Genomic DNA, 23,814 nt, shown 5'->3' with positions numbered 1-23,814 from the left:
GCATGGTGATGCTAACATTCATTTGATTAACGCCACCTTTTGAGCAAAAGTCATACTACACATTGCGACCGTGATTCAATTCAACTTCGGAAAGTAAGACATAGATAACATCTTTTAAAATGTGTATACATGTTTCTGGCACCCCCAGTATTTTACTTATTTTGTCTATCTTTCCCTTCATAGCAAATGCCTGTGCAGCGCTTGCTATGGACCAGACCCTGTTCTAAGCTCTCTTTTCATTCATTTAATCCTCCAACAACTTTATGTGGCAGTGAATATTATTCTTGTCATTTTTGTGAATGGGCGGCACAGAGAGGTTAAGTAGCTTGCCATGATCACCCCAATGGCGAGTGGTGGTTCCAAACCTGGTCCAGAGTCCTTGCTCTGAGCCAGTACACAATACCGTTCTATGAGGGTGGAAATTTTCTCAGTCTGGTGCATTGTTGAGTCTCCAGTGCTTACAGGAGTGCTCAGCGGGCGCTGGATGAATAGCCAGTGAATGGATTAAGAGATGAGTGTATGAATGCTGGACATAGAGGATAAAATGGAGAGGTATGTGCCTTCACAGAGCTTATGCTTCCATAGAAGAAACAGACAAAAAGTTACTTGAATATCATTTCAAGATGGCATCGTGGGAGACGAGAGGGGCACACAACTTGCCCGGCCTCTGGGACACTGGCAGGTGTGTGAGCTGCCACCTCCTCCAAACTCCTCCCTGGGGACAGACACACCTTAGCTCTTCTTGCCTTAATCTGCAAGATGCCAGAAGATGATGGAGGCTCCACGGTGACCACGGAGACAGGATGGAGTAGTGGCCAGGAGTATGAGCTCTGGAGAGAGACTGCCTGCCGTAAATGCTCACTCTAGGAAACAGCAGGTAAGTGACCTGGACAGACTCCCTACCCTCCCTGGGCCTTTCTCAACTATATGATAGGGATAGCAAATGACATTAGCTTCCTAGGTGAATGGAGAGGACTGCATGAGCTATACGTGTAAAAGCACGGGAAACAGTACATAGCATGAGGAAGGCGGTATGCCAGCTCTAGTGGAGATGACCGAGGCTCCTCTACCATTCTACATGGGTGGCTGGCTCTCAGGGAGGAATGGGAGAGAGGGGTAGGATTAAACATGCTGAGCCTCTCTGCTGTGGCTTCACCCCCTTTTCCAGAAGCAACTCAAAGCAAGAAAGGGACTATGTCTGCTTTAGCTACCACTATTATTCCTAGCACCCAGTATAGAACCTAGTATAGAACAGTAGGCTTTCAATAAATATTTGTTGAATAAGTATGTGATTACATTTATTTAATCCTTGTGAAGATAAACATTCATATTGTTGTTGTTTGCATTTACCAATGAGATACTAAAGGCCCAGCACGGTTAACACACAGCCTGTAAATGGAACAGCCAGACTCAAAGGCCAAACCCCGTGCTCTTTCTCCTCTACACCACACCAATCTCTGGGGCCATCCCTGGTGGTAGAATCACCTCCGAATTCTATGACTCACATCTGAATCACAGAACTGTTCAAGAGTTGACAGGGACTTTTGATGTCATCTTGACCTCCCACCCATTGTGGCAATTTCCTCTTCAATGTCTATCCAGAAAATAGCTGAATGCCTCTAGTGATGGAACATTCATTTTCTTCCTCTTAAAATTATCAAGTTCTGTGACTGGACCACTTTTAGAGTCAGAAAGAAAAGTTCTGCATCCCGTGGGCCAACAGGCCACTCTTTAATTTCTATGCATTGGGTTTAGGCCATCTTCCTAAGATACACACAGAATGAATCGGCTGCCTCCGTCACAAAGCAGCCTTTCAGATAGTCGCAGACAGCTCTCACATCCCTTTGGAGAACTCTTTTCTTCAAGCTAGTTGTTTCCAGTCCTCACCATCGACTCCTGGGCAGTGGTGGCATCCACCCTAGACCAGTGTTTTGAGCAACGGCCCCTACTGGATAAGGTGTGAATTGCATTCCATGCTTACCTTGCCGCCTGAGGAGCTTCCGCAGTAGCTGGGGCAATGGCTCATGGTGTGAAGAAAATAACCACTTATTTTAAAGAGTCATCACTTTAGAGCAGGGGTGTCCAAACTGCGGCCCGCGGGCCAACTGCGGCCCGCAATCCATTGTTAATTGGCCCACAGCAAACTCCAAAAATATATTTAGTTTACTTAAATAAACCAGGGGAGCCAATACGTACTTCACCTGGAGTGAGTGGCCCGGCTGTTTGTGTATTTTACCGCATATGGCCCTTGGTGAAAAATGTTGAAAAAAGTTTGGACACCCCTGCTTTAGAGGCATACCTAGTTGTTTTAAATGTCTACCTGAAAGAATGCCATTGAAAACTCCATCTTAAGGTTCCTTGCCAATCATGAGGTTTCTGATAAGCTACAGACTTGGAACTTCAACATTAGAATTCAAATGCTTGGTTTTTTTGTTTTAAAGAAAAAGGTTTGGAAGGAGATAGGAAAATGTATGCTGCGGTATAGGATTATGGTGATTTTTCTTTCCTTTTTTTCATTTGTCTTTATTTTCTAATATTTCTACAATGGATATTTGTTATAAGAAAACAAAAAAACTAAACATTTCTAAAAAGAAAAAACACACACTAACCGTCCCCCGCTCCCACTCACACACACACTTTCCTTCCCTTTATTCCTTCCAAGTCTGTTATCACGGACTGAGTATGTGACCTACAACTGGGACATGCTGCCACCCATGGGCAGGAGTGGCTTGGTAGTCTTTGTGGTGACCGCAATGGCCTCTGGTTTAGGCTCCCCCCAAGTGTGGTCAACTAGACTCAAACAGCACAAGGTGACATTCACAACCAGGCTTCTCCACAGGGCTGTCAGGTAGTTTTTCCACATCATCCACCCTACCCTGGGTTCATGCCCCAGAGAGGTTGTTTGTGTTTCCTAATGCTACGTCTTAAAGTGCGCCCAACACACTCCTGGGCAGCGGTCATGTTCTGGTCAGTCCTGGACTCCCCAGCTCTTCACCCTTCTCTCCACCCTCCCAGTCTACCCTCAGCGACCCACTCTTCTCAGCTCAGAGCAGCTCCAAATGATGACAGGTCAGAAAGACATCAGGGATTAGAAAAACAAATCCTCATTTAAAGGAAGACCTATGGACCAGCTGAGTCACTCCTCTCCAGCAAGTTCACAGCTAACCAGGCTTTACTCCAGCCCCAGTGACATCTGGGACTCTCGCCCTCCATTCAGAAGCCTGGGGGGGACCTGAGTGCTGGGAAGACTCACCCGGCAGCCTCTCACTGCAGCACATGTCCAGGGCCCCTCCTTCGGAGTCATCAGCAGCGTGATTCTCTCTCTCCCTCCTGCAGGAGGATGAAAAACATGAGACGATGCTGTTGAGCTGGGATCCAGACAAAAGCCTGAGCAAAGGTAAAAAGCCTTCCTTTCTTGCACAGTGTCCCTTTGAATAACCCCAACACATCAGGGGAACCTGAGGACAAGACCAACGTGCCGAGGGGTCAGGCTGCAGAGGCAGGAACAGGATTCTGTAGGTATCTCCCGTGTGCAATCATCATCATCAGCAGCAGCAGCCCTATAACCATCATTACCACCATCATCTCTACCATGGAAGGAGGGCTTACTATGTGAAAAGCACTTTACAAACTTTATTACACTGAGTCTCCATCATGACCCCATGAATTAGGGGTCATTAAACAGGCTCAGAGAAGTTAAGTAACTTGTCCTAGGTCACCTGGCTCCTCAAGGTGGAGCTGGATAGGAAATTACAGCCTAGGACTCTAGGCTCATGCTCTTAACCGCTGCGCTGTTCTTCTTCCTAGTTCCTGTGGGTTTAATAGGTGAAACCATGGGTGAGCAAGAAGAGGGGTCCGGGTAAGACACAGTCTGTGTCCGGCCCCCCAAAGCCTGCAAGTGCTCAGTGCCTCAGGCAGCGGACACCGGGATGGGAAATTCTTCTCCAGAAATAGGCAGAAGAAGTAGTCCTCTTTGGAGACTATGAGGGACTATGGGGGGTCTAGCTTTCCCAGCTGCCTGATCCAGGGGGGACACACCCACTAGCCTGGGTCAATCAGACTGTCTTGCCTGCACTTTTCAAATGCACTCCAGAGGGCCTGGAGCCTTCAGTTGCTGGTGCTGAATCACAGTAGCCACAGTGCCCTGGATTAAAGGTCTGAAAAAAAATCTGCTGCTGAGGGCCTTGGAGCTGCTGCAGTCTTGCCCATTCTGAATCCTGAATGGGGAACATGTCCATCAAGACCATGAGATAAGCCAGAGTCCTTCCACTAAATTCCAACATTTCAGCTTAAGCCAGTGAGTGGGATTTGATTTCTGAGATCGGCAACCACGAGAAACTTTAATATAGCCTCATTAGCATAATACTTCCAAGAAATCTGAGAGGTCAGCTGCTTCTCTGCCCACCAGTCCTGCCGTCCTGCCTCCCAGGCTGGTCCTAAGGCTGATTTCAGGCCTGGCTGCAGATCTGAAACAATTAAGGGCAGACAGGCTGGGTTAAGGTGCTCGCAACTGGCTCTGCATTATTTTATTTTTTCCTCACTGCAGTTGGCAGGGTGTCTGAGAATCCCACATCCCAGAGCTCAGCTCTCCTGCAGAGAGGTCTGCTATTGTCAAGGCCCTTTAAATGTCTCCTGAGTCCCTCCACTTTTCTCCCTCTCCACCACTTCCATGTTGGTCCAAGCCAGCATCTCTTGCCTAGATCACTGCAGCAGTCTTTTAACTGGTCTCCAGCATCCATTCAGGCTGGCCTCCAAAATAGTCTCCATATGCTCCAAAACATACAGCTTCATAGGTCGTGCAGTTTACAACCTGCACAACTGAACGGGGCAGGCCTGAGTTCGAATCAACTCTTTCAAAACTCAACATTTACTATATCACCTCCCTTGAAAAACTATTTTAATGGCATCATACTGTGCTTAGAACAAAGATAAAAATCCTTTAACAAAGTTTACTAGATCTTGCATGATCGGACACTTGTTTATCTGTTCAACCTGATTTCATGGTTCTTGATCTCTGCACTCTGGTCACTCTGGATAGGCTCGTTTTATTACAGTGAGTTTGTACATACTTTTCTCTCTGCCTGGAGAACTCCCCAAGCTCAGTACTTTTTACTCCTAGCACTTGACACAGTTTGAAATTTCATTTTGATTTATGCTATTATTTGAGTAACCTCTATCGTAACCGTTAGACTACAAGCTACATGTGGGCAGGGACCACCATTTCTTTTTTATTTACCATTATATCTTCAAAGCCTCACACAATGCCTGGCTCATAGTAGGTGTTCAATAAATAAATACTTGCTGAAAAAAATGCATGTTGGTCTGACCTTGAAAAAACACCGGGAACCTCAAACATGGCTATCATCGGAGCTGCCTTGCGGGCAGATTTTTTATTTTATTTTATCTTTTTTAAAAAAATTTATTGGGGTGACATTTGTTAGTAAAATTACATAGATTTCAGGTGTACAATTCTGTATTCTATCATCTATAAATCCCAGCAGATTTTTGTTAAGCTACTTGGAACCCTCCTCCAGAGCTGCTGTCCGCAGTAGTCACAGAATTACACATCTGGAACGCCCCTCATTTTGCAGAGGAGGAAACTAGGGCACAGAATGGGGGCCTGATTCGCCTCAGGTTGTACATCGTGCAGGGATTGGGATTGAAAACATTTCCTAATCCTGAGCTTTTTCTTTCTTTACGCTAAACAGCACCCCAGCTAGAGGGCAGCCCATGAGGGCTGGCCCCCAGCTGGGTACAGAAAGGTAACCAAAGTATCCAGATACTTCTGGAAGGGGCCCCAGGGGTGACTCACAGCTGCTTTCACACCTTAAGCCTCCCTGGCCCCAAGCTGTTCAGAATAGTTTGGTGCTGCATGCGTGCAGAGGACTCTATAAATAAGCTTCCTAGAAAATGACTAATTTCATAATCAGAAAAGCAGAAAGAGTAGCACCTCACATTTGTAGAAGAAAATGGAGCAAGAGTCCGCTGCTTGGTCCTGTAGTTGAAGGACTTCAGGCAACCTCAGCCCAAACCCATATGTCTAGACTTTGCAGAGGAGGGTTTTTATTAGATTTCCAAAGAGAAGAGATGGTCCATTCAGGCTAGATGGAGAAACCTAGTCTCTGGGCATTGCCTTCCTTCCTTCCTGCCAAGAGCAGAAATAGCTGCAGGCTCCTTCTCTCTCCTTTATCAGTCAGGCAACCGGAGCAGAAAACTGGCCTGTGATAACAGACAGAAACTTGCTGGGGTGACCACTCACCACTGCTGCGCTTAGAACCAGAGAACCCTGGAGATGAAGGGACATCGCCCAGCCTGTCCCTCCCTCACTGGTAGAGAATGTCTGGGAGGTAAGAGATCCTTCCCAAAGCCATTGCCTCATTCAACAAGCATTTGCTGAGCACCCGTATGTGCACGGCACCAGAGCTGTCCCAGGAATACAGTGACCAACAAGCCAGGCCCTCCCTCCACAGCTCCCAGTCCCCCTGGGGAGACACATGTGCAAATATGATGGAATCCATACCTGCTTTAATTGACTCATGCACGTGACACCTTGGGAAGGGCTCAGTTCAGCTTGTGGTGAGGGGGCAGGAAGAGAAAGTCTTCTCCAAGGGGAAGACAGGAGCTGGTTCCTAAAGGATGTTTCTAGGTGGATGAGGGGTCACAAGGGAAACACCTTCTTGCATAGTGCAGATTGCAAGAGCAAGGCGTGGAGGCCTGAGATGGACGGAACATTTGGCAGTAACTGGAAGCAGACTGGTCAGTGGGATGGGAACATGAAGGGGAATAGAACTCAGCAGGGAAACATGAGCAAAAAGCAGGCCTGGCTGCCAGGAATCCTGTCTCCTGGGGGACAGCCCTCTTCCACTTGACCATGGGGCTCCCCCACACTGAGGGGTGCCACAGGCTCTCCAGCCCATGGCCTGGACTGGGCAGGCCCATAACAGGAAGGGGGACCAGCAGATATGTTTGAGGAATGGACATTAGACCCAGCTGGTGGCGTCTGATCTGGTCCCAAATGACTCCTTCTTTTATTGTGGTAAAATTCACACAACATAAAATTCATCATTTTAACCATTTTAAAGTGTGCAATTCAGTGGAATTTAAAACATTCACAATGTTGTACAACTACTACCATTATCTAGTTCCAGAACATTTTCATCCGCTCAAAAGAAAACCCCACACCATCAAGGAGTCATTCCCTAGTCTCCCCTCTCCTAGCCCTTGGCAACCACTCATCTTCTCTGTGTCTCTATATATTTGCCTATTCTGGATATTTCATATAAGTGGAACCATGGCCATTTGGAACCAAATGGAACCATCATGCAACATGTGGCCTTTTGTGTCTGGTGTCTTTTGCTCAGCACACCATTTTCAAGGTTCGTCCCAGTTGTAGCAGTACTTCATTCCTTTTTTGGCTGAACAATATTTGACTGTAAGGATATACTACATTTTATTTATCCATTCATTAGAGAATGGACCGAGTCTGGGTTGTTTCCACCTTTTGGCTATTGTGAATAGCGCTGTGAACCAAACTTCTCTTTCAAACTCTGCTTCCAACGTGCTTGTGACTTTGAGTAGTCCTGTCTCACCCTGGGCCTGAGGTCTCATTTACAAAATAACTGGTCAGACTCTATAAAGCTCCCTGCAGCTTGAATGTCATCACCATCATCTGTTCATTCGTACGTGTGAAGGTAATGTGTATCACGCAGCCATACCCCCCGTGCTGGGTGCTAGAGACCTGGCCTGAACCAGCCTGCCCCATCTTCTCAGCGCTTGGGGCCTGTTGGGGGGTAGACAGAACAGGTACCTGCTGTGGGCTGGGTGACGTGTTCTAAGAAGCCTGTCCAAGAGAGGCTGCGAGCACCTCACCTCTGTCTGGGGGTGGAGTGGGGGATGAGCGGGTGCTGTTAGGAGGCATCCTTGAACAGATGCCAGCTTTGCCCAGGATTTATGCAGAGCAATAGCTGACAGGTTTGGGGAGGGAGGCAGAGGAGCCTGAGCCTTCTCCCCAGGTGGATGAGAGACGAGGAGGAGCTGCGATGCTGAAGCCCGGGTTCTTGGGTGGGAGGCTGAGCCCCCAGGAACTTCTTGATCCAACCCCAGGCAGACGTGCCTTCTACTTTGGACGTCACACTGGCTGCCAGTGCCCTCCAGACACACTTCACTGTCAATACAGATCTCCTGCCACCCTCCCAAAGCTCGACCCCACCAGACTCCTCCATTTCCTGAGTCAGACCTGTCCACTCCCACCGCCAGTTCCCTCAGCCCGGAATTTCCTTTCCCCATCCTGCCCAAACATACTCATTCTCAAGGTTACCTCTTCCATGAAGCACTCTCTGGTCTCCCAGGAAGAATCAAACCCTCCCATCTCTGGACTCCCTCACACCCTAGCTCACTTCCCTCTGCCTCTTACTTTGTTTTGCTGCTACAGTTAGCTGTTTATGCACCTGGCTCCTCCACCAGGTTTCCAGTAACTCGGAGCTTCCCCACCCCCTCAGCTACCACTGCATCTCAAGTGTTCAGTACAGAGCCTTCAGTTCAGAACATGTCGACATGCATGTTAAAGGGCAAGGCAATATCTTGGAGAAGATGGCCAGACAATGGCCAGGAAGAGCCCATGTGCCATCCAGATTTCCATCAGCATGTTCAGCATGTAGGGGCAGAGGACATGCTGGTTCCATGGAGAACAAATCATCAGGCTGACTACCTCGTGCAATGAGTCATGGTCCCAGAGCTTGCAAGTGGAGAGGGCTTGCCCTCCTCAGTGAGATGAGCTGCAAGGAACCGCACACTCACTCACTTTGCTCCCTCATAATTCATTCCAAAGATGTCTAGATGGGGAAAGGTGCTATCTGGGACCAGGGCAGGAAGCTTTCTCAGCAAGAAACACTGGAGACGTGAATGGAGGCGAGATGTCAGCTTTAGAACATCCAAGTGGGGAAACTGAGGCAAGAGAGGTTAAGTGACTTGCCTCAGGTCACATAGTGTGTGAACAATTGTTTTCAGGTAGTTAGCAAAATCCTGATTTCCTTTTGGAAATTACCTGGCTCTTCCTCTGGCACCCTGCCTGTCCCTTGTCGCTGGAAGGGCCCAAGACCAGAGGTCAGTTCCTGTCATTCTGTGTCATACCCCAAAGCCTTCTGATAAGTAGCTTTTCTGCCTAAGTTACTAAGAGTCAGTTTATGTTGCTGGCAACCAAAGGACCCAGACTGGTATGTGCAGCAAACTCGTGGAACAGATAGGCTGTGAGCCCAGGACTCCCAATGCTTAGTTCACTGCTATTTCTATCCTGCCAAGCTGCCTACCCTCCCTGCCCAGCTGTCCACTGTCCAGCCATCTGTCCCCACGTCTGAGCAGACGGCAAACTTGGAGTGTTCTGGATCCCAAACACAGGGTCTGAGTGTTCTCTGCTTGGGATGTGCCCAGATAAATGATGACTTCTCCTGTATCCTGCTCTGTTGGTGGGAGATGGGGGCGTGAGCGTGGCAGAGACCCAAGGGAAGGGAAGATGGAAGGAAGAGTGCTGGAGAGGCCCAGCCTGCAGAGGGGTTCAGACTCCTCAGAGTTTTCTATCTTTCATGTGAGTCTGATTCAAGGACTGGACCATTTATTTGTTCAATTAGTGTTTACTAAACACCTACTATATACAGGCCATGGCACGAAGCCCTGGAAATACAATGAACTATAGGCTCTCAGGGCATCATGGGGGAGTACAGGTAAGCAAAAGGCAATGGCACGTTTGACAGGAGAAATGCAGGCTGCTGTGGGGGCACTGTGGGGGTGCTGTGGAGCACCTACAAGGCCCCTAAGGAAGCAGAATCAAGGAAGGTTCCCAGGAATAAATCTGTGATGCCCATGAAGGAGGAGTAGGGGCCAGGAGCTGTGGTATGAGAGAAAAGCTGGTGGGGTGCTCCAGGCAGAGGGAGGACGCGTGCAGGCGCCTGGAGTTCAGAGAAAGCAGAGCGCGTTCAAAAAACAGAAAGAAATTCAGTATGACAAGGGTGACAGGGGGCGAGAAACTGACCAAGATGCTCATTTGTGATGTTCTTTCTCTTGTTTGCCTTCTCCCTCTTCCTTTCCAGAGAGAAAAGGTGGACCTTAATTCTTAAAACAGCCCTTGGAGAAACATACTATTACCTGTACTTTCCAGATAAGAAAATGGAGATTCTGAGAAGTGAAGCAACCTGCCCCAGGCCACACAGCTAGCAATGACAGCTCTGCCCCTCACCTTCCAGTATATATTCTTAAGCTCTCCTCTCTTTTGGCCTTTGTTAAAACAATGCTCTGAAGGGAGAGAGCGAACAGGAATGAAACAGCAGGCTACAGCTCTTGCGACATATACAGACATACCTCATTTTATTGCATGTCGCTTTATTGCACTCCATAGATGTTGCATTTTTAAAAAAATTGAAGGCAAGACCCTCCAGTCATAATCCAAAAAGATTACGACTTACTTTATTGCGATCCTCACTTTATTGCGGTGGTCTGGAACGGAACCCGCAATATCTTCAAGGTACGCATATATGTTCTTTAAAAAATTCCTCACTGTAAGTCTATGGAGCAGCATCCCCATTTTACAGGTGAAGAAAGTAAGGCTCAGGGGGTGAAGTGACAGTGAGGCTCACACAGTAGGCGCGTTAGTGAAGGAGCCTGGGGAAGACTCTAGCGTGCCTGTCCCCTTGCCCAGAGCTCTGAAGGAGCTCACTCCTGCAGGGCCATTTGCTTTGTGTGTCCCCTCAGAAACAGAATGACTGGAAATCCTTTGTCCACCTGAAGAACTGCCCAGGGAGCCCCTCTTGGTCGATTGGCTTGGGTGGGGAATGTGTGAATGCAGCTGTGCTACATTATTGGCCTGACAAATGCACTCACTGGCCAAGGACTCAGCAGCCCTGAGCTCTAGTCCTCGGTCACTGTGTCATCATGGGCCAGTCATTTCCTCTCATATGAGTCTCAGCAGCCCCAAACAGAAGTCAAAGGACTTGAATTTAATGAGTTTTAAGGGCTTTTCCTTAAGGCCAAGTTTCAATTCTGGGGCTATCAAGGTTTCCTGAGGTGGATGGTGGTGGAGCAGCAGGGAACCAGCAGAGGGCGCTCCCAGCACCAGGGAAACAAGGCTCTGGGGCGTAGAGCCTGGCAAAGGCTGCCTCACCTTCAAGTGTAGAGGGCAGATCCTGCTGAGGCCACGTTCAGCTGTAATAAGGAGTGCCTGCTTTGGATAGTCCTACCTGTGTGGTAGACAAGAGCCCCAAAGAAGATCAACTGAAGGGCAGATTTTCAGAGTTCAAAGGTCATCTGGTGTAACCGTCTGTTCTCCAAGACTCCGAAAACATTCTATTCTGCTGCCCCTCTACATCCCCTCTAATCCCCAGGTATACAGTTTAATTTACAAAGAGAAAACAGGCAATCACAAATGTGAAGGCGTGATCACACTTCTCGTGGGGGTGTTCTGGTATTTCCATTCAGTTACATGCTCGCTCTTATTTGTAACGTCTTGGAATGCACTTTTCCCTTCACTGGAAAAGCCCGCTCTTCCCTTCTCTGCTTGGAAAACTCTTTAAGACTCTTCGAAGACCCTGTTCAAATGTCACCTCTTTGGTGGAACCCTCCCTGACTCCCTTAGGAAGACCTGGGTACTCCCTCTTCTGTTCTCACCCTTCTGTTTGGTAATTATCTATTGATGACTTGTATCCCTGCCTCACCAACTCCTGGTTTATAATCACTGCAGCCTCTTTTTACTGAGTGCTTACTGTGCACTGGGTACTGTGCCAAGCGCTGTGCATGACCTCATTCCTCATTATAACCTTATGAGCTAAACACAGTTACCATCGTCCTCCCACACGTGGAGACTGGGACCTGGAGAGACCCAGTCACTTGCTTAAGGTCACACAGTTGTTAAGTGGCAGACCCAGGCTTCACACTGAGTTTGCCTCAACCCCAGGCTCAGACTTTATTTAAACCATTGGGTTTACAGCCTTTTATATGGATTTTCCTGTTTCCCATGCTTAATACTCTATCTGGCACCAGGCAAATATTCAAGACATATTTCTTAAACAAAATAAATGAAAAGTGGGCTAGGGTTTGAGCATGTATAAATAGCTCATTAAAAACACTACAAAGCACAGGCTTTGGGATTTTCCTGAGCATGCATCAAGTCTCCCCTACTGGCTGCCTGATTTTAAGCAAGACACTTGACTTCTCTGTTCCTCAGTTTCCTCATCTGTGAAATGGGGATAACAATGTCTATACTTCAGAGGGATCTATGGAGATAAAATGAATTTTGATCCTTACACAAAGTTTTTACACGAGGCGCATGTAAAATGCTTAGAACAGGGACCAGCACTCTTAGATTCAGAGAACAAACTGATGGCTGCCAGATGGGGGGAGGGTGGGGAGCTGGGTGAAAAGGGTGAAGGGATTAAAAAACAAAAAGTAAAAATTTAAAAATCCCTGATTTGCGACATTTGATGATTTCCATGGTATAAATGCTCCCATCGTAGCTGATTTCAAGCTATGAATGTGAGGGTTATGCTGCCAGTCCTGGAGGAGGTCAGGAATTTTACTCCAACTCTCGATGCCTCAGTTTCATCATCTGTAAAATGGACCAGTAGTAGCACCCAACTCAGTATTGTTGTGATGAGTAAACAGAAAGCTCTTAGAATACCTCACACATACTACACTATGTAACTATTAACTAATACTACTGTTGTTAAGAATTTCAACAACACTTAGGCTTACTGCTGCTTGTCTGGCTCTGACACCGGCCCAGTCCCAGCACCTGGTCTCCCGCCTATGCCCTGGCATGCAGAATCTGTCTTGATCATCTGCTTTCCAGGACTGAAGGCTGTCTACTCTTGCAGCTCTCCCCCATCCACCTGGAACTAGAATTCTGACCTAGTCTGTGCTAGTTACACACTCACCCTGATCACAGATGACTGTGCTGTGGGCTCTACCTGCCTCTGGTTTCAGCCCTAGACGTCTCTGATGCCAAGCCCTGGCCCGGACTGCCAGGACCGCCTGTGCCTTGCTCCACATTGCCCAGGATGGTCCCATTTGACATCCGCTCTCTTCTCCAACCACTTCTCACGGGACATGTAGCACTCACAGAGGGGAAAGCTGGGGTTCAGAGCTAGGATGGTTCCCACCTGTAGTTAGGGAGGCCCCTAGTTCCTGCCATATCCCACTGTGGGGTCTAGTCCTCTGTCAGGACCTCTCCCTCAGCCTCCGATTGAATCCTTCTGTCCTCAGGCTAGCTAAGCTGTGGCAGCACAGGCTGGGAAGATCCTGGCACTTTAGGGTTTGGTAGAAGAGTCAGGCAAACTCTTCAGAAGTAAGGCCTGGCAGAGGTTATGTTTGAGAGCATTAGCTAGGTCTGAGGCTCTTTCGCCAAGAGAGAACAGAATGTGAGCTAGGGAGTCAAATGGAATGGGAAAGAAAAAAAAAAGCCAGATGGGACTTGGAATGAAGGTTGAAAAAGGTCTGACCTCCTGAATTGAGATTGGATAAATCTCACCTGCATACCTACTATGTGCCACATGCTTTCCAATCCCTATTTCATGCGACCCATGTGACAACCTTGTGAAGAAGACATCATTACCCCACTTTGTACAGGAGCGATGTACTAGGCACTCAGCAGGGCTGCAGACTGGTGTGAGAGCAGGGAAGTGGTCACTCTGGTCCTGCCCAGGTGCCCGATGGAGGAAACAGGACGAAGCCTGGTCCTAGGCCAAGGGGAGTTGATTCTTTCTCTACCTCGTGCCAGTGGACAGCTGGCAACCTGGGGCCTCGGGTGTGCTGCCAACAGAGATCCTCAATCAAGGGTAGAATTCCTCATAACATGATAGACTGACCATCGTGAGGTCACACACGTCAGGGTACCCATGGTTCTCTGGAAAAAGGATGGATTCAGAGGCAGAGAGAGCTGGTTGAAAGGCTGCGTTTTGCCACCTTCTCCCCCACGGGGCCAGTGTCTGAACCTCTCTGAGTCTCAGTTTCTTCCTCTGGGACATGGGAGCAAGAAGAGCTGCCTGCTGCAGGGTTGTGGGAAGGAACACGGAAGTGATTGACATAAAGTACGAGGCAACCTGAGGCAGACAGCCTCCTCGTCATTACTGCTGACCTGGCTCTGCACCTCACTTTCAGGCTCCCTCTAAGTCAACCCAGCACGGGACACGCTCCTGCTTTTTGTACTTGGCAGTGCCATCAGTCTGTTTCCTTATTCCTCAGGCTCTGTCAGGTGTTTCTGGAGCTAATGAGAACAATGCAGGAAACAGTAGCTTGAGGATGAGTGGGGCCTTCGACTTCTCTCCCCTCTGGAGAGCCCTGGACTGTTTCTAGGTCCCCCAAGTCAGACCCAGAATCCTTGGGAAGGTAAGGTCAAAAAACCAGAAACCCGACTTAGTAGGATTCCCCAAATCCTCCTCCATCATGAAAATGCCCCTTCTTCCAGCCACAGTCACTCTTGCTTCTCAGTTTTTGTCTTCTGTTCCTTCTTCCTAGATGGGCCTCCATGCTCCTCCCCTCTGAGCTGTGGTCACCTGCCTTTCCAAGGCCTGCTTCAGCTCATACATCCTCCAGGAAGCCTCCCCAGGGAATCTGGTACATACTGACCTCTCTTCTGGCTGAATGCCCCCCAACCACCCAGCATTTGATGGGTGACTCAGAATCTAGCAATGAACTTGACCCCACCCTAGCTGTTCCCTGGCTCTTGGATTCTGTGAGCTTCCCTGGCTGAGAAGGGACAAGGGACGGGCCTCTTTCAATATCCCCCAAAACAGGGAGCCCAGTGTAGAGGAGGGACGAAGAGCAGGGCAATGCACATCCAGCTTTTTCCTGTACACTCAGATTTTGAAGGAAGATGGGAAGAAGTGGGAGAAAAGGAAGGAAGGAAGAAATGAGTAAAAAGGAGTGAAAGAGGAGGGAAGGGCAGCTGCATGGACTCAGGACCAGGGTCACAAGAGGACAGATCAAGCCCATGCACAGGCTGCCTTGGATCATGCTTTAAGGTTCTGTATGAATTACCCTCTGACTATGTAGCTCCCTTGCTCAACAGACTCCTGTTCAAAACTCTTGGAACTCACCTCCGCCAGGCAGCCTTCTCTGATTGACTCTGATCTTCTCCCCATCCCCTTGGGTGCCTGAGCTGCACTGCTTGGCATTCATTGATGCCATTTCCCATGTTGACAGGCCCTCTGGGGAAGGCCTGGAGGTCTCTGCCTCACTGGCCCCGAGTTTCATGCAACATTTATCATTTGTAGTCAGAAATTACAACTGTCTTTTTGGACCAACTTTCTTTTATCGGCTTCAGAGGGTGGTTTCAGACATATTTTACAGTTATTTTAAACCCAGCTTGTCTCTAAGATAATCTTGAGATGTGACCTATCATAATCTTATATCCATTTCTTTACTATCAGGCTCTGAGCTGGGCTGGTGGGGATACACAGACGAGTAAGACCCTGTCCCTGTCTTAGCCGGCTTCCGGCCCAGTAAGTGAAGTCTGAAATGTGCTAAGTGTCAGCGGAGGCTGTCTTACAGGAGTGCCTAGGAGGGCACAACGGGAGAGTCTGGGAAGCTGCACAGATCGGTGATATCTGAGCACCGCAAGGACAAGCAGTTCAGCAGACAGTGGGGGAGGGCGTTTCTGGCAGAGAACGTTGTGCTGGGAGAAGGAGGGCACCTCAGTGTGGCTGGACAGTGGGCAGGACAGCGGACTCACATCACATGGCAGAGGGTTTTGTACATTAGGTTGTAACATACCGACTTTAACTCATACTGACTTTTTCTCCGTGGGAGCCAGGCAGCTATCCCCATGCTATTTGGCAATTAGAAGTCTATGCATGTCAGGGAATGTGGGGGCACAACAACACGGACGGATCTCAAAAACTACTTTATGACACACAACACCACATGCTATCTGATTCCATGTATATGAAGTCCAAGAACAGACAAAACTCATCGACAATGACAGCAACTGGCACAGTTACTATGGAGGGCGCGCACTGACTGGACAGGAGAAAGAGAAGACTTTCAGGGGCCATGGAAATGTTCCACATCTCAAACTGAATGGTTGTTACGTGAGTTCATGCAATCGTCAAAACTTAACGAAACACTTAAGGTCTGTACATTTCTGCGTTCATGGAATACAGAGGGTGCCAAAAAAATGTATACATATTGTAAGAAAGGAAAAAACTGTATTAAAATTGTAATACTCAATATATACCGATAACAAAAGAGAATACAAGTCATGTGTATACATTTTTTTGGTACCCCTGGACTATCTTTAAAATGTGTGTGAGTATTTTTTTGGTTGTCACTATGACTGAAGGGCGTTACTGGCAAATATTTAGCATTGGGGCCAGGGATGCTTTCACAACAAAGAACTCTCCTAACCAAAGGCCAAGAGGATCCTTGTTGAGAAAAAGTGTGCAGGCCACAGGAGCTACAGGAGTTTAAAGACCAGAGAGAACTGGCTATGTCTGGATTGGGAAAGAGAGCCATGGCAGTGATGGGAGCTCACAAGGTCCAGGCATCTCAGGGCAGTGAAGTGACGCAGAGGGTAGACATGTGACCACCACTGTCACTCTTAGACCTTGTTTTTGGCTAACTGCAGCAAGAAGGAGGGTGGTTTTTGTTCTATGGGCCACAGTTCAGTGACAAAAGCTTTCTTTAGTCTGAGAGTCTGGGAATTTCAGAACTCTGCTAGACATTGGTGGCCAAATGTTCGTCCCACATCTCACCAGATGCAGAGAAGATGGTGACAGTGTTGAAGAAAGGGGGGAAATCTTATTTCCCAGAATGCCATGGTTTAAAATAAGGAAGAGATTTTTAGCGATGACACTGTTTAAAAACTAAAAATGGGTTTAAAAAAAAATTTTTTTTTTTTAAAATAGGGGAATATTGGGGAAGTGTGTTTTTCCAGGACCCGTCAGCAATAAGTCAAGTTATTGTTTTTAACCTAGTTGTGCAGGGCGCAGCCCACCAGCCCATGTGGGAATCGAACCAGCGATCTTGGTGTTATGAGCACCATGCTCTAAGCAACTAAACCAACCGGCCGCCCCAACTAAAATGGGTTTTTAATTTTTCTTTTTTGGGGGCTGACCTGAGTTTCCATGTTTTTTAGAGGCAACAAGAGAGGCAGCATCAGATAGAATCGGGACCACAGCACCTAGAGAGTCTATGATTCTCAGACGACTAGACCACATGTCAACTCGTGCTTTCACAAGGTCCAGCCCAATGTCTGGCTCTATCTGCTGATGGAAACATCCCATCTCCTCTGGGACATCCCAGGCAAAAAATCATCAAGTGTGACAGTGGTCACTGTCCTCCAGAAAGACAATGATGTGGGGCTGCAGCTAAAACAGGTCGCAGGGCTGAGTGCTTCAGGGACCCAGAAACCCCAGCCTCTCCCCACCGTCCCCGGAGATGGGGAAACTGAATTTGGAAGAGGGGAAGGACCTCACCCCAGGTCACTTAATCATGAGTAAGCTTAGGACTCAACACATGCTCATACACACACAGTTGTGTTGACCCACACCAGTAAGAACACTGCTTCATACATATTTCATGATGAGTTGGTTAAATTTTTGGTGCCATATGCTTTGAAATGTTCACATATCTCCCTGTGTTCAACTTCATGGAGGCAAAAGCTTTCAACGATTAGCCATCTTCTGGAGCTTTTCCATTCCCACTTATAGATCCATTTAAACAATTAATTAGGTGCCTTTAGAATTTATCCTTCTATAAATAATTTCTCTCTCCCCACTCCCTTCTCTGCCTTTTCAGGAATCTGTCAATTTATCAGAGAAGATGACAATTTGTTGTTCCGCAAATACAGGTCTTTGTGCTAGAGATGAGTTTCTTTAAATTCTGTGTGAGGGAAATGGCTGAGGGCACAAGAGTTGCACAAGGGAAAATTCGAAATGAGGCCAGAAGTTGTGTATGCACTGGCAGGGGATGAGGGATGACCAAAAATGTTACCATCTTAATTGTTTTACAGTCTTTTCAAGTATGTTTCACTATTTAGTCTTAATCAATAGCAATGTCTATAATATCAAGACATATTGAATAATACATACAGATTTGATTCAAATTTTCATGTTTAAATGACAACATATTCAAATCATCTGAGCTTTATCATTTTGATCACACTATACCTTACTATGCCCTTCTATGTTATAATATCTTTATTTAGTGGTTCATATAAGCTCAAGATATGAAGTTGCACACATAAATGCTTATTTCCAACATTCATTCATTCAGCAACTATTTAGTGAGTCACTGCTGAGTGTTAGGCTGGTTTACCAGACATAAAGAATACAAGAATAGGCCTCAGATTCTCTTGGACTCATGAACACTGTGATTTCTTATTCCTCAGGCAACTACATGGTCTGGCCCTGCCCCCCTCTCCCGCCTTTCTCCTTACCACCCTTCCCCTTGGCCTATCTCTTACCGCCACACTTGCTGTTCCTTGAAAGCACCAAGCGATTTCGACCCCAGTGCCTTTGCACTTGTGGTCTCCTCTTCCTAGAGTGCTTTTTTATTCCCCAAGGTCTCCTCCTCATTTGATTCAGGTCTTGGTTCAAACATCACTTCCTTAAAGACGATTCTATTTAAAGGCAAATCTCTTCCTCCGCTCTTGCCCTGTCACCTTGCTTAATTTTTCTCCAGAGCATTGCTCACTCCCTTCAAATGTTATATCTTTGCTTATGTTTTATTTTCTGTCTACCTTGGTAGAGCTTGGGCAGGAAGTTTTTTTTTTTCCCCCAGCAATGTATCCTTAGAGCCTAGGACAACCTGTCATGCAGCAGATGTTTATGTGTATTTGGAGAAAGAATGAATGAAAGAAGGAACCAGCTCTTGAGTTTGGGGAGCTCAGTGAGCCAGCTTTGCAGGAGGAGTTTTTATGGTTCCCTGTGGGATCCATGGCCCCCACTTTAAGCCTCCTCACTGCTCCCCTGCCGGGCTCTTTCTGTGAATGGCATCCTTAGCCACTGAGGCTCAAAATCTTGCCATCACTTCTCATTTCCTCCCTCCCTCCAGCACTCCCATCCAATGAGCTGCCACTTTTGGTGACAATGGGACCTCCGGCATCAACTCCTCTTTCTCTTCACTCTTACAAACACTCCCAGTCCAGACCATCGTTCTCTCTTACCTAGACTGTCACTGTTTCCTACCTGGGCTCCCTGCCAGCAGGCTCTCCACCTCCGATCTGGTTGCTACTGAGTGGACAGAGTGAGTTTCCTAATAGCCAGGTTTGATCATGTCTCTCCCCGTCTCAGACACTAAAGGCTAATCCCTTAGCTTGGCACTCAATGCCCCCAGCAACTACTTCCACCCTCCTCCTCAGCCTTGCTTCTCACTGCTCCTCTTTCATCCTTTCTGCACCAGTTGGAACGAACTGCTTTCTTGTTTCTACATGTGCCCTAGAAGCACTTATGCTGTTTCCACTACTTGCAATATTTTCCCTCCTTTCTTCCATTGCACAAATCATTTAGACCCAGCTCAAATGCTACCTAGCTTCTCCAAGAAGCCATTACTGATCTTCCAGAAGAATAAAACCCTCTTTCTTCTCCACTCTTTCCAAGAGGTTATCTGCCTCTCTTTTAGGACAGATCTTGGAAAAGGACAGGCACTGTGACATAGAACAGAGTTCATAATCTCGAGTCAGATGATCTGAGCTGGAGGTACAGCTCTCTGGCTCTGAGACTGTTACAGTACACCCCTGTAGAGAAGTTAAACTCTGAATCTTAACTTCCCCATCTATAAAATGGCAACAATAACACTATTGATATCATGGGTGTGTTATGAGGATTAAGTATAAGTGACAGGGTATAAGAAATGCTTTGGCACAACATAAATTAATAAATTGACTCACACTTAGGTGTGAAATAACTGATAAACAAAAGTGAAACTTCTCCCAGGCAGTTTGCCTGGATGTCTTATGCTGGCTGAGCCTCAAATCCAGAAACAGGTCAGAAGGAAGGGATTTTGAGGGAGAGGGACTTTGAGGCCCTAAAAATCCCATTCCTTGGGCAATCTGAAAAAGGGAAGTGGAGGGTATAGCCATAAAGCTGGAGCCCTAATGGTATTATGGTTACTTATCCCTGAGCTTTTTCTATGCCCCAGGCACTGTGCTAAGTACCCTTCATAAATTATCTCATCTCATCCCTTCACAGAGTCATAGAAGAAAACCAGGCCCACAGCAGTTATAAAATAAGTGCTCTCCTTCCCACCCCCAACAATGCAGACCTGCAAGATATCCTGAAACTCTTCAAAATGATGATCTTATTTTTTGGATGGAGAAACTGAGGCCCAAGAGGTTATGAGCGTTTAATGAAACTGTCCAGCCCGTGAGGAGACTGGGCCTGGAACCCAGATCTCTTCACTCTCAGGGTGGGAGCCGCTGCGTTGCAAAAACCCAGGGGCCACTACTCATTATGAAGTCTACGCAAATGGTGCTTCTGGGGCCCAACGCCATTTAGGCGGACTACAATATGAATTGTGGCTCTTGGAGTTAGTCAGGTGGTCACCCTGGCTCTGCTTCATGCCACACTGCTCACCCCACCCAAGAAGGAAGCTCCTCAGGCGAGAGGCCCCTCGAGACTGAACAGTGCCCTCCTTGCCAACTATCCCATCCAATGGAGTCTCCTCAAAGGTAATTGGCTTTGTCCATACACCACCCAGCTTGCACTCCTTCGACATACCTCTCAGGGCACCCTCTCTGTGCCCTTGAGGGAGCCTTGCCCTGAGCTGTCACCCGAGCCTGATAAGGCTGTAACTCAAGCTTCCCCAGTAGCTTTGTCAGCAACACCAACAACCACACTCAACAAGCCTCAAGGAGGAAGAGGTAACCTGACGCGAAGGACGTAGGGACTTCCAGGGAGGGATGATGGAAGGGGCCTCGTTGGATTAGAAGACCTAGGCCTTTACAAAGGAGGGCAGAGTGACTGGGAAAGCATGCAGACAGGCCGGTCAAAGTAGGGGAAGGGGATCCTTCCTTGAATGCCACGTCACCTGGTCCAGTTGAGGACACAGGCCCAATGACTCCTGGGAGAACCAGGATGTACACCTTGGAATCTGATCTGTCCAGGACCGATGCATTCTCTAAAACTAAATCCCAAACCTGGAGTGCTTGCATAAGAAGAGCGCTCTCCTCTGAGGCCCAAAGAGACAAACGAAAGGCTAACCCTTTTTTTTTTTTTACAGTAAGGACGGTAGTAAATGAATGGCACCTGCTGCTCCGAGTGGGGGCGGGGCTGGAATTACAAAGACTTTCCAGGTACACTCAGATGAATTCTGGGGTTCTGAGGCTTCAATGGGAACAGGATAAAATTGGGTAGGGGCGCGGAATGAGTATGAAAGCCGGGGACCCCAGATTCTAATGCAGGCTTTGCTACTAATTCTCCGGTGACCTTGGTCAAACGCATCACTGGGCCTCAGTTTCCCCATCTGTAAAATGAGGGGGTTAAATGAATTCCAAAGGTTCATCTTACCTGACCCTCTAAGCCACATGATCCTTGCTAAGGTGAGCCCCTTAGGGCTCCGACCTAGGCAATCTCCAAGTTTTGCAGGAACCTGGGCCTCATCTAGAAAAAAGGGGCTTCCTGGAGGAGGGGAATGCGCTGGGCTTTTATTTTGGAGGTAGGTGGGAAGCGAGTGATTTAAGCTACATGGTCCGGGGGAGGAGAAGCGAACCAAGGCTGAGAGCCGCAGTTTACAAGCCAACAGGCTAGCGGCGATCTCTAACCTCCTTCGGGAGCTTCAGACACTGGAGAGACGATGCTGCCGAGAGCCGCGCGCGCACAAACCCAGGTCGCAGAGGCTCGGACCCGGGACCATTACCCCATTCTCCCTAGCATCGCTTCCGAGCTCCGTGGGGAGTGGCTGTCACTCCCTCCCGGCTCCCCAGCGCCCGGCCCCCTCCCCCAGCGTGCGGGACCCCTCCCCCAGTCCGGGGGCGTCGGAAGCCCAATGGGGGCGTGGCGGGGGCGGGCGCGGGCTCCGCGGCCCTGGGGGCTGGAGGAGGTCTCAGTTGCGAGGCCGCCCCGGGAGGGACCCCGCGCCCTCCGCCTCCCAGCTCCCCACACAAAGGCGCCGACGGTGACGCCGCACTTACCGGCCAGAGCGGGCTCCGGGCGCGGGCGAGCGGGCGGGGAGGCCGGCCGGCGGGAGGTTGTGCAAGCGAGTGTGCGTGTGTCTGCGCGTGTCCCTGTGAGTGTCTGCGCGAGTGTGTGTGTGTGTGTGTGTGTGTGACAGGCCTCGCTAGGCTCTATGCGTCTGCGTGTGCGGGGGCGTCCGTCCGTGGGTCTGTCCGCCCAGCGCTCTGTCCCGCGTTCCGTGCGCGCTCCTTCGCGGGACCGCCCCACCAAATGCGCTTCAGCTGCGGAGTCGCGGGCGCAGCTGCGGGGTGGGTTCGGCACCCCCCAGCCCCAGCTCCGCCCCGCCTCCCGGCAGGCTTGTGCAGCTCCCCGGGAATTGCGCAGGGCCGGCGGGGCTGGAGGGCGGGAGGGGGAGCTCCGGCGGCGCCCAGGGCCCGAGTGAGGCCGATCGCAGACCCTCACTCCTGACCCAGATCTCGGGCGCCCCCTCCCCGGCTCTGCTCGGAGTCCCCGCAAGCGCCGCCCCCGCACCGAGGTTGCCTGGACAGGGAGGGCGGGGTAACAGGAGAACCGCATCCATTTCATTCATGATTTTCTCCTTCTGGGAGCCCCGGGCCCGGGCTGCGCCGCTACGGCGACAGTCAGAGGCATCCCCGCGGGACCGTGCGCGCCGAACCCGGTGTGGGACAGACAGGCAGACAAATGAGGGTAGGGGAAAGTGAGACAAAGGGGTCAGAGCTGGGGGGTGGTGCATGGAGGGGGTGCTGTGGCATTACCCTCAGGAGGCTCGCGCGATGCCCACACCTGCAGAAGCGGGGTGGTTGCATACCGGGGTTCACGCAGTGCGGGGTGCCCGGGACCCGCTCGAGGGCTGGGAACAGGCAACCTCCTTCCTCCCCTTCCCTTTCAGTCTCTGGGGAGCAAGGTATTCCTCTGCCAGGTCTTGCCCTCCGCACGCATCGCGGGGCGCGCACCTGTCCTGCCTTTCTCGTGGGCACCAGGGGCCCGGACGCGTAAGGAAGCCCCCAGTCCCACATTCCCCAGGCCGGCACTCGGTTGGCCAGAGGTTCCTGACATTCCATCCCGATGGCTTTTGTTTGTTTGTTTGTTTGTTTGTTTTTTTAAGCGTTGGGCTGCACACAGGGCGGGGATCCTAAGCTCCATTTTAACATGAGGAAACCGAGGAGCACCACACACAGCTGCAACCATGGCTCCAGCCACCATACTCTTTCGCCTGGTTTTCGGCAATCGCCTCCTTGCCGGTCTCCCTGCTTCCACTCTTGGTCCCTTGCAATTGATTCTCTACACAGCAGTCTGAGCGATCCTTTTAAAAAGTAAGTCAGATCACGTTGCTCCTTTATTAGAAATCCTGCAAACGCTGTCCATTTCATCCACGTGACAGCTGAAGCCTCTATAACTGCCTGCAAGGTATCTCATGAGCTGGCTCCCTTTTAACTTTCTAACCTCACTTCTTACCACTCCAGGCCTTTTTAATGCATCACCAACAGGCAACCACGCTGTGGCCTGAGGACCTTTGCCCTGCTATTTTCTCTGCCTGTAAACTTCCTCCAGACAGTCACAGGGCTTGCTCCTTAACCTCTTAAATGTGTCACTTCAAAGAGGCCTTCTGGGACCATCCTATTTTGAATTGCAGGCCACTTCCCCGGTTTTCTCCATGGTAGTCATCATCTTTATTTTGTGTTTCCTGCCCCTGAGACTC

At 49.1% G+C, this 23,814-nt stretch overlaps 1 protein-coding gene across 2 annotated transcripts in view; it reads right to left on the bottom strand.

Annotated features, from left to right (window-relative positions):
- Positions 1 to 22,368, bottom strand: part of PTPN5 (protein tyrosine phosphatase non-receptor type 5) — a 53,726-nt gene extending 31,358 nt beyond the window's left edge. The window contains exons 1-2 of one of the 2 annotated variants that reach the window (XM_081063898.1): positions 22,112 to 22,368; positions 3,254 to 3,330 (exon numbers count right to left, since the gene is read on the bottom strand). In XM_081063898.1, the coding sequence (XP_080920024.1) occupies positions 3,254 to 3,278 (25 nt within the window). In that variant the 5' untranslated portion in view covers positions 3,279 to 3,330; positions 22,112 to 22,368. Of the gene's footprint in view, positions 1 to 3,253; positions 3,331 to 5,955; positions 6,037 to 22,111 lie in introns of those variants that run through there. The other variant, XM_081063897.1, reaches the window with a different exon arrangement.
- Positions 22,369 to 23,814: the final 1,446 nt, after the last annotated feature.

The sequence above is a fragment of the Rhinolophus hipposideros genome (genome assembly GCF_964194185.1).
Source record: "Rhinolophus hipposideros genome assembly, chromosome: 10".
Taxonomy (NCBI): Eukaryota; Metazoa; Chordata; class Mammalia; order Chiroptera; family Rhinolophidae; genus Rhinolophus; species Rhinolophus hipposideros.
This window is presented reverse-complemented; position numbering and strand designations above follow the sequence as displayed.